The sequence below is a fragment of the Labrus bergylta genome, chromosome 1, assembly GCF_963930695.1.
Source record: "Labrus bergylta chromosome 1, fLabBer1.1, whole genome shotgun sequence".
Lineage (NCBI taxonomy): Eukaryota > Metazoa > Chordata > Actinopteri > Labriformes > Labridae > Labrus > Labrus bergylta.
Window position 1 is genome coordinate 28,276,402 of NC_089195.1, and position 17,787 is coordinate 28,294,188.

Genomic DNA, 17,787 nt, shown 5'->3' on the forward strand with positions numbered 1-17,787 from the left:
ATCAGAAATATGTCCATCGTAAGATTTGATCACTCGTATATGTTGAGTTAAATTTGAAAAATGAACTGCCTGTAATCGTTGTTGTAGTCTACAATTTGGCCCTCTGGCTGTGAGAATTAAATGAAGTTAAAAGAGGACGAATAATAATGATAATTAAAAAGTTAAATCCAAAGGTTGTTTCTAAAAGATGGCCTTTAAATATACTTTAATGGAAGACATAACATCAATAACTCCAACACTCGTTCTATTCTCAATTACATTCAAGTGCATCACGTATTGATGATACTAACGGACTTAATCAAGGGGACTTAAAATGGACCAGCATCAGCTCATACCTGAGCACCAGTATTGATTTTGCGTTTGATGGTGAACACATTGAAGTCAGTTGGATGAAATCCGAGAGAGATAGAAGGTAAGAACAGACCAAAACGAAACAAACCCGATGTCTGCTCTGTGCATGTCTCAAGTTAATACTAGACTGAAATTGCAATATGAGACCCTTGCACTTCACAACATATCAGGGAGTTAACATTAAAATGTGAAATTAAAATGTTATGCTTATGAAATATCTAACTTGGACTTGACTGATTGTTTTTCAAACAGCAGATGACACGAGTCTAAACTCAGAGATCTCTTCATTACATGTTCTTGGGTACAATTTCTCAAATGTAATAGTCTGTGTTAAAGTCCACACACTAAGCAAACTTGAAGAAAACTTCTAGACTATTTTGTTGGTGTTTGCCTTATTTACATAAAAAAAGTAGCTGTAAGATAACTGGTAAATTACAAAGTAAATAGGGCGAAAGTTAGATTTTTTTTCTAATAAGAGATGCTTTAGCCTGAAGAGAGCGACATCATTCAAACAGGGCCACTGTACACACACTGACATGCATGTTATTTTTGGTAAATTACTTGGATCCATTCCCTATTTTGGAGTCTTACCCTGAACACTGACAGAGGAAATTCATTCATGGCCTAAAGTAGAGTCAAACCAGACAGACACACACACACACACACACACGGAAGACCATGGAGTGTAATGATGCGTGGTTTCCAAAACGTTACAGACACAAGTAAGGTCAAATGTATTTTTATTTCTTTAAATATAAAAATCCCCATATCCAGAGTGTACAGTTCACAATTTTGAAACAGGGTGTTCAGACAATATTAGTGAATACGTCTCCCCTTTTCCCAGATGAATACAGAAAACCCTCCATGAATACTGGAAGCAGGAAAATATATTGGTAATTTGGTTTTCCACGAGGAAGTCTAGTGAAACAGTAACGTATGATGATCAACCAAATTCATGTGCACACTACAAAAACACTAGTGTCAATTTTGTTTTCTTTTTTTTAAAGAAACTTGCCATGAAATGAACAAAGTAAGACCTCTAATAAAATGTACTGAACTAAGAGAGTGATGGACATATTACCCTTTGGCATTAACTGCACCTAAAAGAACACACTATGAGGTTGGACCTGGAAACCAAACATGTGATGAAGAAGAGCATATTGCTTTGAGAGAAGAAACTGCCACTTGTTCAGTCATGGAGTTAGAATGGGGAACAGCTAAACATTTGATATAATTACATGTATACACATTTCTGTCAATAATCAGCTACTGGTAGTTATGTTGGAACTCCAACATGTTCAGACCTTGACATGATAAAAAAAAAAAAAAAAACTAAAAGGTGCCAGCAGCATTACAAAACTGTCCGCTTTACATCTTGCTCGCTATGCACACTACATGATACATGGGGTGATGTTCTGCTGGTTGTTTCAGTAAATCTTCAGAAAGAAAAAAAAAAGATTCAGAAAAGTTCCCTGGCTTTCCTTGAGCTATTAACAATGCAGGCCAAAAAAGGCGTAGGGGTGATGAAGTAGGAGTTTTCCATTTTATCTTCCAGGCAGATAACCAGTGAAAACCAACAGTCCATTTCAGGCCTTCAGACACGAGCTGTAAAGGCTTTATATACTCTAGAGACAATGTGTAGAAACCTTCAAATGAAATGTCATTCACAAATGTGAAATCAAACCCACCGAGGTTTCTCTGCTGGTGACACCAGAAAAGGCTGCATTTAACATTTTGGCGCAGCAGGAATAAAAACAAAAAAAGAAAAGAAAAGAAGAGGACAAATTTACGGTGAGCCTCCTAAACACAAACACCAAGTGCTAAAAGAATCAGCTAAAAGGATACGTTTCCAACAGGGTTACTGTGTGTGTGTGTGTGTGTGTGTGTGTGTGTGTGTGTGTACAAAGAATCAACAGTGACAATGTTACCAGTCCAGCTTTAACTGTAGTCTTCGTACAGTTTTCTAGAACAAGAGGACATAACAAAGACGGTTGTGCCACGTCAGAAGACTCCCGTTTGTCCACACTCTCATCCAATCACAGATCATCATGTACTTCAGCGGCACCTACAAATGCATATGACGTAGGTTCAACTTGCATCAGTCAGTCCTCAAACTCCTGGTTTGTGTAGAAGTGGGTGATTCACTTTGATATTGTTCATATTTGGTTCAAATCTCAAGTTCCAAAAACTTGTTTACCTTGTATACAGGTCTGCTTCAAGTCAGAACCTCCAGAGACCAGTTCTCACGCCTATCTAAGCACCAAAGGGTCGGTAATGTTCATTAAAGGAAAAACAAAATGAAACAACGAAAATTTAAAAAAACCCACAACAATCATTGTTCCATGAATTTTGGCTCCAGCCTGCATCAGTCCGTCAGTGCGCTTTTTGTCCTCTTGCCCTGTTTCCCTCCAGAGGAGGTGACGGAGTTCCCATTGCAGGCTCCGGCTGAGGCCAGAATCTGGTCTCGCTGCTCCTCCTCGGTGTTCGGCAGCTCCTCCTGGATCTGTCTCAGGCGGGCCATGGCGCGGTCGATGGTGGCCGTGCTCACCAGGTTGAAGTCGTGCATGCTGACGAGATGCAGGAGGAAGTTGCGGCAGAGGTTGCGGCGGATGATGTAAGCACCGTTGTTCTCGGCGAAAAACATGATAGCGTGATTCATCTGGTTGTCCGCTATGAAACTGCAGAGAGAGAGAGAACAGAGAATGAAGTGTTAAAACTGTACAATTACAGCCTATTACAACTATATATACAGCTCTGGAAAAAAATAGGAGAGCACTGAAAAGTGTGTGTTGCCCGCTGATTCTACTATTTAAAGGTTTGTGTTTGACTAAAATTAATGTTTCTCCCAAATGAAATATTCTCATCTAGATCTTTTATTTGCAAAAAATGAAACTTGATTATAACAAAGAGATGCAGTGTTTTTTCAAACGTACAATATGTGGAGTTTTATTAGAATGCACAACATGTTTATTGTTGCCGTGGAAACGAAAGACAGCTACACAAGGAAGTGGTAATTCTTACTGAAAGCTGCCGTATGTGCTGCTGTGATTAAAAAACGTCATGTAAATGATACTTGGATACATCGTCTGTAAACATTATGGTCTGTTTCGCCTGGTCGTCTTGACTACGGTCAACACAAATCTCGTTTTCATTGGGAGGTAGTAGCAGAGAGAATCACTCCCATGATTCCCCACCAGCCTCAACGTTATTGTTTTGATTGAGAGGCCACTGGCGGAGGAATATACATACTGTGCCTTTAAACAGCTAAAAGTGCAATGAATACATGTTCATCATTTTTTTTTTTTTTTGATAATTTTTTTTTAAAATACCAAAGTTTTAACAGTTACGGCTTTTGTGCGTCTGTGCATGCTCACCTTCCGTCCTTCACATTTCTGTTGTTGGGGGACCTTATGACAGAAATTGGAGCACAAATTAAAGCAGCATGGCTTTATTCAATGACTTGTCAGGTGATCATCAATACCTCAAAGATGTGAGGTGTACCTGTGTTGACATTCAACAGACACTGAAATAGGGATGTGCGCTTTTGGTCAACTCAATGTTTAAAGTCATCAGTCTCACTAGTCGGCAAACAGAATTACTAATCCGTTACATTAAATATTCATAGCTTTATAAATTGGTGATCGAGCTGTTCAAATGTTATGCCTTGATTGCAACGCAGCCCCCTGCCAACAGGTGGCGCTGTAGCCATAGACTGGCTGTAGCTGCGGTTGATGGGCCTGCTCTTTCAGATCAACTACCCAGATGTAAACAAGCACATAGCATAGCATAGCATAGCATAGCAGCAAATTAAGATAAAAACTGTTTGTAGGCTATGTCAGATTAACCTGGCACATCAAGCAGAGCCATGTGTAAGCACATTCAGCACAGGCATGTGGATGTTAACCTGCAGGGAAGGCCCAACAGCTAAAGGCGCTAACGTTAGCTACACTAGGCAAACCAATTTGATAATTTGACACCCCAAGACAATTTTAAATAAATAGCAGTTTATATATGACTGTTTGCAGAGAGTGTCCCCTTCAGACTTGTCGGTTCATCTGAATTTAAATTTCTGTTTAACCGACTGTAATTAGTCGTACACTAGACTGACTTCTATGCATTTAGAGATACTGAATCAAGGAATATTTGGTGTGGCCTTTTTTTTTTTTTTTTTTTTTTCCAGAGCTATACACAGAGTAATACATGATTCAACGACAGCTGTATGGAACATACCCGTGCTTCATGACGTGCAGGTTCCACAGCTTCATCACCTCCTTCTCTCCCTCGTTTACATCTGTGAACTCATCCAGTTGCTGTACGACACAAAAACAAAATCAGATATGTACAATTATGATCTTGTAACAAAACATCTGTCGTCTGTTAAAACACTGCAGCAGCAAAAAAAAAAAAGAACCAAGACGATGACAAATTGATGGATTCACTTAAGAAAAGCGAAAGCAGCCATGATGGCAAACAGTTATAAAGAATAATATGTCATACTCCGGTACTTGTCAATTCATAGGACACATTTTCTGTGTGTGATTTAAGAGCAGACAGTCGTGCTGGCAGATTCAGGAGATCGATACTGAAGTGATGAAATGCTGTTTACTGGTGTAAGTGCACGCTGAAGAAACGGCTCTGTGTTGGCAACAGTTTTTAATCTCAGCACCTTTAGGTTATTTATGTGCAGGCGGACACTTTGAGTCTTTGTTGCCATGGTAATCAGACACCAAAATCTGTACAACAAAGCTTCAACAGGGATGTGATTGGCAAAGGAGGAAAAGGCAGGAAGCGGATTGTGCCAGCTACCTTTGTTTGAGTTCACAAACTGCTTGAATTAGTGAACACACACACACACACACACACACACACGATAAAAGTGTCCATCTGTATATTATAATTAGAAACTTCCCAAGATGCGCAGAAAACCAGCTTCCCAAGCACGATGCTAAAGTGCTTCCAATCTCAAGTGTGCATCCCTGCAAACCTTTTTAGCGTTAGACGAATTGTTCACTGTTTAACAAAGTTGAAGCTGAAGATGTCCCACCACTTTCAGTAATGTCGGTGCATTACTGAAAGTGGTGGGACATCTTCAGCCATCAGTGAAGCCGATGAGTAAAGGTTTCTCACCGTGGCAGTCTTCTCTCTGAGCCACTCTGGATCTCTCTCGTCCTCGCTGTCCAGTTCCATCTCCTGAGGCCGCAGGGGCATGCAGCTGTCACTGTGGAAGTACAGTCGGTTGTGTCCGCTGACGTAGGTCCTCTGCTGCTCCAGTTCTCCGTCCTCAGTCTCCAGGAACTCTGACAGACTGGGTTTGGTCCTCTTGGGCCTGGTGGAAACGAGAGAAACAAGCACAAAAAATATGTACATCTGAAATAAGCTTCCTGTGTTTGTTTATATATTCACTATACTGTTGAGTACTCATTTTTCTGACTTCATTTTCAAACTGCATCCAACCCTAATTTGCTTTGCACAATACACACCTTCTGAGGGTAAAATGAATCAGAGGAATGTGCCATCCCTGGAGGAGATGTCAATATTAAAGATCGATATTTAGGGAGATTCAGGAATATTCAAAAGGCTGCAATCAGCTAGAGAAATTGAGATTTTCTCTAATCTTCACCACCTTGTCCTCTTAGTTTCCCCTGACTCATGGTTGACTCTGTATGCAGCAGAATTTGATGAAAAAAGAAAACTACAGCGAGAGAATCAAAAACTGTAGTGGGCACATCTTGAGTGACTCAGATGTGTGCACAAAATAAAGAGTCATAGCTTCACGATGAATTCTCATTTTACCAAAAGCAGGGGGCAACACTGTCATGAAGCAACTTCTCATTTTGGCTGGCACTATCCATCATTTAATGTTTGCCAGAGGCAGATATCAGCTGTACCTCTTCAACGCTCGAGCAAAAATAAACTGAACTCTGTAGGAGGCTTTTTGTGGAGTAACAGAGAGAACTGAGTTTAACTGAAGTCTTAACAAATAAATAAATAATGCTGGTTTTTCTCTTTCAGAACCTGACATCTTGATTTCTTGAGTAACACAAACCACAGAGAGGATTTGAATGAGTTGACTTGTAGACTCGTGGAGAAGAACAAGTTTACCTGCAAACCAGTATGTGGGTAACCGCGGTCCTCTTGACTGGCCCATTGCGGCTGAAAGCGAAGCCCGGCTGGCTGTGGATGTCCTGAGGGTTGCCAACATACGAGCCGTCATAGCACTCGTTGATGGACACGTCTATCCGTGCTCCTTTTGGGTGAGGCTAAAGGTTTGAAAAAAAAAGAGAAAACATTGGCAAACACACAACAGGTAAGAAGAGGGAAAGAGAAAGATGGAGGATAAGGAGCTTGATGATGAGCAGGTAGGAAAGGCGGAGGTTTCCCTTGATCCCCTCGTTGCACTTTGTAGCTCGACAGCAGGTTTGAAACACAACTCCTCAAAATTGAACAAACAATGTTTCTCCTGCACTGTGAGAATAACAGCCACTCAGCAGGCCTCCCCAATCTGTCTCTGATTCTTGAAATACAAATCCAGAAATCAAAGTGTGCTCTTCGCCATCCAAAGTCTGGTATCGGTCGACATCATTTTTTCCCCTTACAATTGTAAGAGGAAAGTAAGCAATGCACACTCCTCATGTCGAGGACATCGTTGTTGACTTGTCGTTTGCGTTTTCATGTGGACAAAGATGCGTGTGTGTAAGGATTCTTTTTTTTTTACAACGGAGGAGGAAAACCTTTGTTTAAAAAATATATATATAAAAAATACCCGCCTACATGTGGACTAGGCCTTGGACAAATACTGAAACAAAGAACACGTGCAGTATCTCACCACATAGTTGAAGATGAAGCGCGAGTGGGAGAGCTTGAGGTGTTTGAGCAGGCTGTAGAGTTTGCTGCAGTTCAGGGTGCACCAGGGGCAGTGAAGGTCGTCCCTCGCCTCGGTTTGCTGCCGTGTGTTATTGTTGTACAAGAACTGAACAAGAAGGATCATATTTAGTTTCAAAGGAAACGAGGAAGTCAACCGCTAACAAATTCACCTGGATGATTGTTAAGAGTAATAACACAACACCAGAGCTACTGTCATACATTCTGGTACCTACAGATTCACAGAGCTGAAAATGCTATGACCTATGATATACGAGTGTGCTTTATGAGTTTAGATTGTCAGTTACATTCAAGTCAACATTTTCTTGGGTTTCAAATCATAACACTAATTCCAAACAAGAAGAAAAATGTCTTCAGTAACAAAGACCACAAATACATTCTGCTATTCAGCCACTTACAGGTGGTTGTACATCATTAGTCCAACGGCCATATGTGTTCCTGTGTTTGTTGTGTACCTGATAAAATATACGTAGCTTCTGCCGAGGCTCACACGGGACCTGCTCTTTCCTCGTCTGAATGTCTGTGCTCACTGACTCTTTCACTGCTGCCGGGAACAGATGGAGATTTAGTTATTTCTTGGAGAATCACAAATCTTAAATTCGACTTGAGACATTCAAACATGTTTTTAAGAAATGGTAGCAAATGTATTGTTTCACCAAGACATCAACATATGAAATGACAGCACACACACATGACTGTTGAAGCCCCCTTTAACACATGCAGTATGTAACATATAGAACGACGTCGGATGATGCCTCTGTCTTCTAAAAAAAAAAAAAAAAAGTTCTCTGTTATGTTAGACGTGGTTCTGTGTCAAACATGAAAGGACAATTGCATTCAAAGGAGCAGTGTTTGTGAAGTGTTTGGCATTACACCACCAACCACAACAGTTTGGCTGTACAGGAAGGTAAGAGAGCGTTTTAAGTCTTTCATGTGTCCCAACAGCACGCAAGCGTCACACGTTGCGTCACATCGGTCGCACGCTGTCCACAATTCAACATGTAAATATGCACTTCTTTTGCTCTGTGGATTTCTGGTTCCCCTTGTAAACAGTATGACGTCTAGTGCTTTTATTTTGAAGGTGGAGAAAAATTCTGCCTTTGTGTCAACACGAATCAAAGCACCACATTTCAGTGCCAGATATGTATTATTAGTGCACACTGCACCACAAGCTAATACGCTCTGCTGAGAGACAAAAGCTAAAGCCAATCAACTAAACACACTCCCAGCTCCTCGTCGAGCTTCCTCGTTCCTTGTCCATGTCTACGCTAGCGACAGAACTGGGCATGGGGGTGAAAACGGCGCGTCCCGATGCTTTCACAATGCATTGGCTCGCGGGCTGTTAGGACACTCCAGTAAGAAACAACAGATCAAGCTGATTTTGTCGTTAAACGTGTTTTCTGTTTTTTAATGACCATAATGAATCCTGGAAGGTGGCTCCACCCCTCTTTTGCCTCGTCTAAGTTCCTAAAGATGTACGGAAACCATTCTGTTCTTCTTGATATTGATTCCAACACCTAGACTCGTACAATTATCTGAGTATACCTTAGAAACTAGTGACCTAGCTCATTATTAAAAGCTTATAATTTTCTAAATATGCTGTTTGTTGAAAACTGCAGCACACTGTCTGATAACACCACACTGACACTGTCACAAGATAGTCCACCTGAAACAGGTGCAAACAGATTATTGAAGTACTGGATCGATGCATTGACTTCACCGATACCTGATACCAGTTATCGTACAAGGACCCTGTAGACACTCTTATAAAAGATTCTGATACATTAATTTTATTTGATAGGACGACACTGCTGCCCATTTACTGCCCAAACAGAATTCAAATTGACATCAATTATTTTTCCATTTGCACATTTGAAGCCAAATTAGCAGTTTGCCTGAAATTCATTCATCGAAACATGACAAGGAAATGACTTGAAGAGTGACATTTAAGTTGCCAGCTCATTCACAGCTGCTGAGTCACACTGAGAAGGACTCAGCGGTAATGACTCACCGAGGGCCTTTTCACAGATTTACATAGAAATAGACCAAAGATACCACAGTGGGTGGTAAAAATAAAATAAAAATTTTGCGCCTCACTCAAAGAGTCTGGTTTGAAATATAATTTGTTAAGGTGTCCTTGATTAACACCCAACAAACTTTTTCAGCTGTTTATGACCCCTTACATGTTAGTCATCTGTGAGGTTGTTTTTTTTTTGTCAGCCTCCTGCCATTACATTCCTAACAGGATTTAGTATCATTTCAGAATTTTGAGCCAGCCTTTTTTTTATTTTTGAAGGCAATCCTGGGCTGAGACATGTTCCCTGTTGGGGTACGCTGGCTCAGTTTCTCGGTTGTTATGACTGAGGGTCGATGCAGCTCAGTTTTCAGAGTTGCCTGAAGCCCGACATGCCTTTAAAGAAAGTTAAGCTTTACTTAAAGTTAGGTAGTAGTGTTTTCTGTTTTCTACTTGCTCAATGTACTCACTGGTGGGAGAGTTAGACAGTTAAGCAAGTTTAATTTAGTGCTCCTTTCATGGGACGCCATTCTTGTATTGTATAAATTTGTGTGTTTTGGGTTAGGGCTGTTCTGCTTTGTAGCTTTAGTTTAGATTTCGTAAAATTACCCAGTTTGGTAACAATTAATGAGTTTGTTAGTGCTCCCTTCCTTTGTCATCAGACCCTTAAGACAATGTTGCAAGCCTACTGTAAACTTTGCCAAATTCTAAAACCTTTGCCAATTTAGATGCACACCTTTCTTACCTGGATTCCACAGAAAGCTCTGACATCATAGGGGTGATAATAAAACATTCTACTGTCTTTTCTGATGTTGGTGATGTGACTCCTGTGAAGCAACATCCATACAGAGTAACTCCTGAGAAGTGGAGAGATTTTGCAGATAGAGGTAGACTTACTACCTACTGAAGCATGGCATTGCTGAACCCATTGTCTGCTCGTTGACAAGAAAAATCAGACACCTCGATTATGCACTGATTTTCCCCATCACCGAGAGCGACTGTGAACTTTCTGCTTTGTGACCTGAGATGTCGGTACACGGTTATGGCCATTGGAATGTGCAACACACCAGCCACTTTTCCGCATCTGCTGACTACAGTGTTGAGAGGTGTTGCAAACGGTGAGGCTTACCTTGTTGATGTTGTCATCTATAGCTCTGTTTGGTCTCAACCCGTAGCTCAGCTTGAGGCAGTGTTCAGTAGGCTAGCGACAGCCAATATGACCTTGAACCTTGCCAAGAGCGAATTCGGACAGGCCACAGTGACTTATCGAAGTTGTTGGTTGTGGAAGGGTTTGTCCTATCAGTGCCGAAAGTAGACGCTATTGTGAGTTTTGCTGTTCCAATTTCTCATCTTGAGTTGAAAGATTTCCTTGGTATTGCAGGAACTTTGCAACTGTTGCTAACCCTTTCAACAAACCTGCTAAGCCCCAAGATCTTCCTTGTTTGGACAGATGTTTGTCTGCTGGCATTTGAGGAATTGAAAGCGGTTGGCTAGTGCTCCTGTACTAGCTGCCCCTGACTTTGACCGAGACTTTGAGGTGGCCATTGACGTCAGTGATGTTGGGGCTGATCTTCTCCAACAGGACTCTTCCAAGTGTTGAGCATCCCTTGGGCTTCTTTTCGAAGATCTGACACAAATCTTGGCCCTTACTCTGGCTCATTCTGATGTTTGGGTCATCCATTAAGCCCCTTGTGGACTATATGAACAATAACCCCTTGGACTCTTTAAGCAGGATGAAAAACTCCATCCACCGTCTCATGCGATGGAGTCTGTTCCTTCAAGGATTTACCCTGAAAATCCAGCATATTCAGAGGAGGGACACAATGTCCTTTCAAGTGATCCATGCAAAATGTCATTTCTTTCATGTAAAATGTTGCCTTAGCACAACCCATTTATGGGAGGTGTTAAGTGCAAAACTGATCTTGTTTTTTTTAAGCACTACCTGACCTCCACTCTCTATCAACCTCTGATCGGCTGCACCTGTGTGCTTGTCTACAAAAGCCTGAGTCAAGAGTCTCCCCCCTCTCCATCACGCTGCAGCCAGGATCAGAAGCATGGCTTCAAGCACCATTTGTTTTTGAGTATTTAAGATTATTATACAAAACATTTTTTTTTTCTTTTGATATATATATAATTATTATTATTTTTTTTTTACTTCTGTATGTTGCCTCCCCTGAGCCATAGTTTGAACTACCCTGTGCTACATTTGTACTTACTCATGAGGGCAGCTCGGTGGTTGCTGGTCCTTGTCTCCATGGGGCTGTAGCTGTCTGAGTTGCGGGTAGCAAGGGGTTTGGCCACAGGGGCAGTGGACTTTCCGCTGGCATCACCTGTCCAACGTAGCATGAACTGCAACGTGGGTCCCTGAGAAAATGTCTCGAATGGTGGCAGTCTCTGTGGGACGGTCAAACAGAGTAACAGTCAGTGATGAGGAGGTGTAACTAAGATAAGCAACCCCTAGGGTTTAGATCATTCATCCTTAGAGTGACTGGCAGCCAAATTTAAGATATCACATTAAGTCAGTGAAGGGAAGCTGTTTTTTTTGCTTCAAGACTTTTCTTAAACTAAAGGAAGCAAATTTTCCTCTCATGTAGCGTTTAAGGTACAGCACACTGGTGTTATGCTCCTGCATGTCACTGACAGTCATTCTACCGTTTATCACTTAGTTGGAGTTAAATTAGCGCGCTGTAACTTTACAAACACATCAAGTCGGGACATGACAAAGGCAATGCACGCTGTTGCCTTATGTCATTTCCATTAGAACATTTCAGGAGTGCACATGTGAAAACAGCTAGAGAATTCCAGTAGGACTGCCCCTGAAATCCTCCTGATCTGGTTGTTCACAAATGCACCTCACAGAGGGAGTCTATCCCTGTCAGGAGGGGGGACTTGGGGGGGGGGGTTCCCAATATCAACAAAAGAGCAGAGAAGAACAGTAGAACTAGTAAACAGAAAACCTAATGCAGCAGTTTAATTATGTGCACGGAGATCGTACCGTGTATACAGTCTTTCGTTGTGTACTGATCGAAAGGGAATAAACGTCAACACCCCCCCCCCCCCCCACTCTCTCTCTCTCTCAAGGTGAATTATCCTGCGTCTCAGTTTTTCATGCGATTTGTGCAAGTGTGAAAGCCCTAACTGTCTTAATCGGACATCACAGATCAGTCCTGATTGGCACATCAGAATAACATAAATCACTTTTTACAAGCATGACCTGCCAGTGAAAAAAAAAACAGCTATTTGCAGTTGAATTATGTCCCCAACTGACAGATCTGTCATGTGAGAACATAAGCCCTGCCTAAGAGGAGGCGACTCCTTATGGCACACAGTTTAAGCCCTCCTTACTTTTCCATCGAGAATGGTTTCCCATGTTGCTCTCTTCTTGCTGATGGGGCTGTCCTCCATCCCTTGCATGGACACCTCGTACTCCCCATCCAGCAGCTGCAATCTCCTGCAGACGACAAAACCAGAGCAATGATTTGAAGGCACAGTAGAGGGATTAGAAAGAGAGATGTTAAAAATAATCACTAAACCTTACCTGTTTTTATCAAAAACAGTCATCTGTGCAACGAAAGTCTCTGTGGCATCTCCGTCGTCTCTATGGGATGAACTTCTCTTCTTTCGACTAGGAGTATCTGTTACATCTTTTTTTTAATTAAAGGACATAAAAAATGCATGCACCATTTAATCATTAATACAAACTCTACAAAGACAAAAAAAAACACTAAGGGCTTAGATGTAGATTCCCTACCGATGTTCTCATTGGCCTCTCCGTTCACCAGACCATTAGTATCCCTTCTCCCTGTGCATGATACCCTGAACAGGAGCGAGTAGGACTTGACCATGTGGCTGTTACTGGGCTCAAACTCGTTACTGGACACCAGTAAGGAAGGGTAGGCCCCAGGCTTGGTTTGGTTGCTGTCAGGATTCAAAGGCACCTGCTTTTTACCTGTAGGCACTTGCTTAATAGGGCAGCTGACATCCTGAAACAACACACTTAATTGAACACGCGGTAGCAGCACATAAACATTGTTCTACAAAGCGAGAGACTTTGATTAATGGTGACTTTACCTTGCGTTTTTTATGGCAGACTTTGACAAGTAGCACCTCTAGCGACACGGAATTTTGTTCATTTTCTGAATTCTGTGATGGCTTTTCTGCAAAATGAAAAAAAAAAACAATCTAGTGTTAATCTTTTTTTTCTCTTCCCATTTCTGATACACAACAAATGATGGCCAATGTTTACTCTATGTGATGGTTATAAAGCTAATGCTCTTTTGGTATTGAAAATGACCTCAGTTGGGGAGAATATAATCAAAACCCTTGATTGAAAATATATATTTTTTTAGCATGGATGTAGTTAATGACACTAGTTTGTTCAAGTCAATGCAAATCTGCTTTTATGTATTTGGAATATGACCTTGACATGTAGTAGGATCGTCCAAACTGCTTTTATTGTACTAAACCAAAGTACAGTATAGACATCATCTTCATCTAGATTTACTCTATCGGAGCTTCCATGCCGGTTTGAGACATGTATCCATGGAAACAACAACATTACCAATGTGTCTACATAAACTAAAATGATCGACGATGTACTGATTTAAAAACACAATTAACCCGGGAAGTTTTATATCAACACTTAAACTGATGCATTATTGATGATACTTTGCACTGCCTGTTATGCTGTTGAAGTAACAACTGCATTGCACTGTGGGATATTTTTGCTGACATAGAATCTAGTGCTGGCATACTGTAAGATTCCCTCATTAATAGTTTGCACTGTATGTAATCTTTTTTTTCTTCTTCTTTACTTAGCCAATGTTGAGTGCCTGTGGAGGTGTGTCTCTCAAAACAAACATATCACACTAAAGTATAAAGAGTCAAACCTGCTTACCATCCTTATGGAAGAACCCAGTGAAAGTTAACTGTAGATGTGATGACAAGCTAAACAACAAGCAGAAAAATATACAGATAAGTCATAACAAGTGCCCCAGTTTTTAATATGAACAATCGTACATTGTATCAACACTGTTTGGCTGGTATATTGCCGAGAACTATTCAGCAATAAAAAGGGCATTACGGCTCTTTAAGAGCTTATTTTTTACCTCGGAGAATCCTGCTCTCCCTTCATCTTCTCGACTGTCTGCAACATGTCATCCACTTTGAATGTTTTCCTGGGAGGAAGGATTAAAAGTCACAGGATTAAAGTGAGTTATTAGTTCTGTGACTCATCAGAAATTACATTAAACTGATCATGCATCAATTGTATTATGAAACCTTGTTGGTGCAGTTTCATTCGTACTAAAAGCAACTCTGTTCATGTATAATATCTGAGAAGACATCATCAGATTTCATACCTTCTGGCATTCGTTCGACCGTTTCTGTGAGCCATGAAGGTAAGCGACCTGTGCAAAAATATGGGCTACAAAAAAGGGAGAAAAAAAAAATGGATTCATTAAAAATTGACAGTTCAATAAACAGAATAAAAAAACAAAACTGGTATAGTCAATCACTTACTGCAATCAAGTTTCTTGTGCGAAGAAATCTGTATATCTGAGTTGGTTCTGGAATGAGAAACAGATCTTATTGTGATCAATCAATTTTTATCTGTATAGCGTCAACTCATAACAAGCGTTATCTCGAGACACTTTACAAAAAGCAGCTAAAAGACCTTACTCATTGTTATGTTACAAAGATCCGGCCTATCCATCATGAGCACTTCAGCAAAGCAGCAAAAAGTTACAGTGGTGAGAAAGTGATGCTGATAATCACTATGGAGTCTCAACAAACTTCTGACAGATCAATCCAGCGAAAACAATCACATATTCAAAATGAACTTAGGTTTATAAAAAAAAAATTAAAAAAAAGGCAACACTGTGGTCCATTTGGTCTGCATTATGACACAGGCCACAACTTTATCATCGACCACCTTTCAATTCACTGCGTCAGAACCTGAAACAGTACTGGATGCTATGTTTACTTTACAAGAAGACATGTTAACAAGTGTTTTGCCAAATGAACACTCAATACATTATGCCCCCCCCCCCCTTCCCCCCACACTCGGATAATTGCTTCTCCAATAAATCTATTCAACAGTGTCAAGTCACAAACATTTACTTAGTGTCCTCATGGACTGACAGGCAACATGTGCAGGCCTTTCAGGTAAAAGAAAGATAATGAAAGCAATGACAGCGGGGTTAAAGATGTGGGTTTTAAGCAAAGGGAACGTCCTCCCCCATGTAATACAGACAGTAAAGCTGCATTACAGCTGGACGATACAAACTCTTACTTTCAAAGGCCTGCAGAAACAGCTCATGGTCGGCCTGGATCTGCTCCATCTTCGGCTTCTTCACAGAGTTCATCATGGCTGATGAGGCGGGGTACACGGCGCCGTTTGCTTTACAACTCGCCCCACTCATAATATGACCTGAGCTCTGCGTGTGAAACAAACAAAACAAAACAAAAAAAAAAAACACAACACGTGTTAATAAATATGGTTTAAAGTGGTGGCTACGCGTTAGCTGCGCTAGTGGGCGAGTTAGCAGAGACGCTAGCTAGCTCGAGCTAACATGTTTGGACAGCTTGGTATTTCTTTTTTTTAGCGCAGGAATGAGTCGTTTAATTACAAAAAATCGATAATCGGCTGGTAGTACACGTCGGGCGTGAATAGTAGCAACCCACCCTGGCCGATGGCATTAATTAGATGTCCCACTGCCGCCAGCAAGAAGCCTGGCAGACTCAACAGCAGAAACCCATGAAGAAGAGGGCGACGAGACAGCGGCTAGTTAGCTCGCAATGCTAACATGGTTTACAAGACAATAAACCTCGGTTCCCCAACATTCAACTGTCCTAAAAACTGTAGTTTGATATCCGAGATACGTGGATTATTATTATTACGATTTTTTATAATAGGATAATTGATTATCTCTCTGGTATTTATTGTCGGTGTGGTTCCCTTCAATTTGTACTGAACAACAGAGTGTTAGTCTGCTGTCGGCCAATGGGAAACGGCCTGACAGAATGCAGCGCTGTGATTGGCTGCCGGTATCCGGAGATGACACACGACCCGCTCTCGCTTTCTGTGATTTTGCGGGAAATCGAGTTTATCGTCATTCACATCACAAGAAAAAGATCGTCACTGAAAGTAGTTTTAGTCAGATGACAACGAAAGCAAGAGAAAAACCATAATGCAAATACAGATTTTATTTATTTGTCTGCTTCTTTTTTTAATAAAACTAACTTACACATTATAAAGTTTACATTGAAGTAAATGGCAATTGATTGATTGATTTGATTGATTGATTGATTGATTGATTGATTGATTGATTGATTGATTGATTGAGTGGTTGATTTGATTGATGTCTTTATTTTGAACATGTAAAAAAACAAAAACAAAGAAAAGCTGTAATTAAAAATATGTAGAAAACAAATAAAATAAATACACAACATTAGAGTGAAAATTCAAAGTCCTGCAGTCGCTCTTACATGCCCGAAAAGGAGTAGGAGGAAGGTAAAACTTATCTAATCCTACCCCTTTTAACTCAATTTAATAGGTATTAAATTGTATTCATTATACAATAGTATATAATATAATGTAAAATGAATTACTTGTATACCATTATCTAATTATCTAATTACACCAATAATGCATATTCCCATCACCATAATAAAACTGTACAGTGTACCATCACCAATAGATAAAGATAAAGATAAACTTTATTGATCCCCCATGGGGGAAATTTTTGCATTACAGCAGCTCAAGAAAACAGGAAACAGGAATATAATTATTAAAAATAAAAATAGAAGTAAAAAATAAATAAAAATAGTATGCATGAATTAAACCAAAAGTAAATTATTGAATACAAACACACCCCAGTGATTGTAATTACCCTTCCTCATTCCTGCACCTAATAAAAACTATTTCTTTATATCATTTTTTGACTAAACTCAATAATTACAATATATGTATGTATGTATGTATGTATGTAGGCTATATATGAGTATTTTATTTAGCTATTATACATATACAGACATTTTAAACAATGCAGACAGTTCAAACAAAGTCATCAGTCATGTATTATGAAGAGACTGAAAAATCATTAATTAATTATCATGTTTATTTTTCACAATGCAAATTAGAGAAGAAGCTGAAAACTTTCATTCATTCATTCAACAGTAAACATAAAACCGATACTTGACAACTTCAGGAAGATTTTGGTAGCAAACACCTAGAAGCACAGCAGTAACGCCTCTCGTAGTTGTCACATTTTGAAATGAATTAACTTATTTGTTGTTTCTAATTTGTCTTCTGAACTTTAGATTTTCTAGATCAACATGTTTGTGTTTAAATAAGAGTACTCATACAACTTTCCTCTATCACTATTGTGTCTCTAACAGATTGAACTAGTGTGTTGGTACCCTATATATATATATATATATATATATATATATATATATATATATATATATATATATATATATATATATATATATATATATATATATATATATATATATATATATATATATATATATAT

The 17,787-nt window shown here is 39.9% G+C and overlaps 1 protein-coding gene across 3 annotated transcripts; it reads right to left on the reverse strand.

The window, feature by feature from the left end:
* Positions 1-1,074: 1,074 nt before the first annotated feature.
* On the reverse strand, positions 1,075-16,250 carry suz12b (SUZ12 polycomb repressive complex 2 subunit b). 3 transcript variants are annotated; one of them, XM_029279805.2, is made up of 18 exons: positions 15,932-16,250; positions 15,540-15,684; positions 14,768-14,814; positions 14,608-14,672; positions 14,356-14,424; positions 14,145-14,194; positions 13,319-13,404; positions 12,999-13,230; positions 12,786-12,891; positions 12,593-12,698; positions 11,464-11,641; positions 7,689-7,774; positions 7,178-7,321; positions 6,454-6,611; positions 5,479-5,677; positions 4,582-4,661; positions 3,726-3,758; positions 1,075-3,029 (listed from the first exon to the last, which is right to left on the reverse strand). In XM_029279805.2, the coding sequence occupies exons 1-18, from the start codon at positions 15,944-15,946 to the stop codon at positions 2,717-2,719; spliced, it is 2,112 nt and encodes a 703-aa protein (XP_029135638.1). In that variant the 5' UTR covers positions 15,947-16,250; the 3' UTR covers positions 1,075-2,716. The 3 variants fall into 3 exon arrangements, with proteins under 3 accessions (XP_029135638.1, XP_020502043.1, XP_020502044.1); XM_020646387.3 differs by having other exon boundaries at positions 7,689-7,777; XM_020646388.3 differs by lacking the exon at positions 3,726-3,758 and having other exon boundaries at positions 7,689-7,777; positions 15,932-16,249.
* Positions 16,251-17,787: the final 1,537 nt, after the last annotated feature.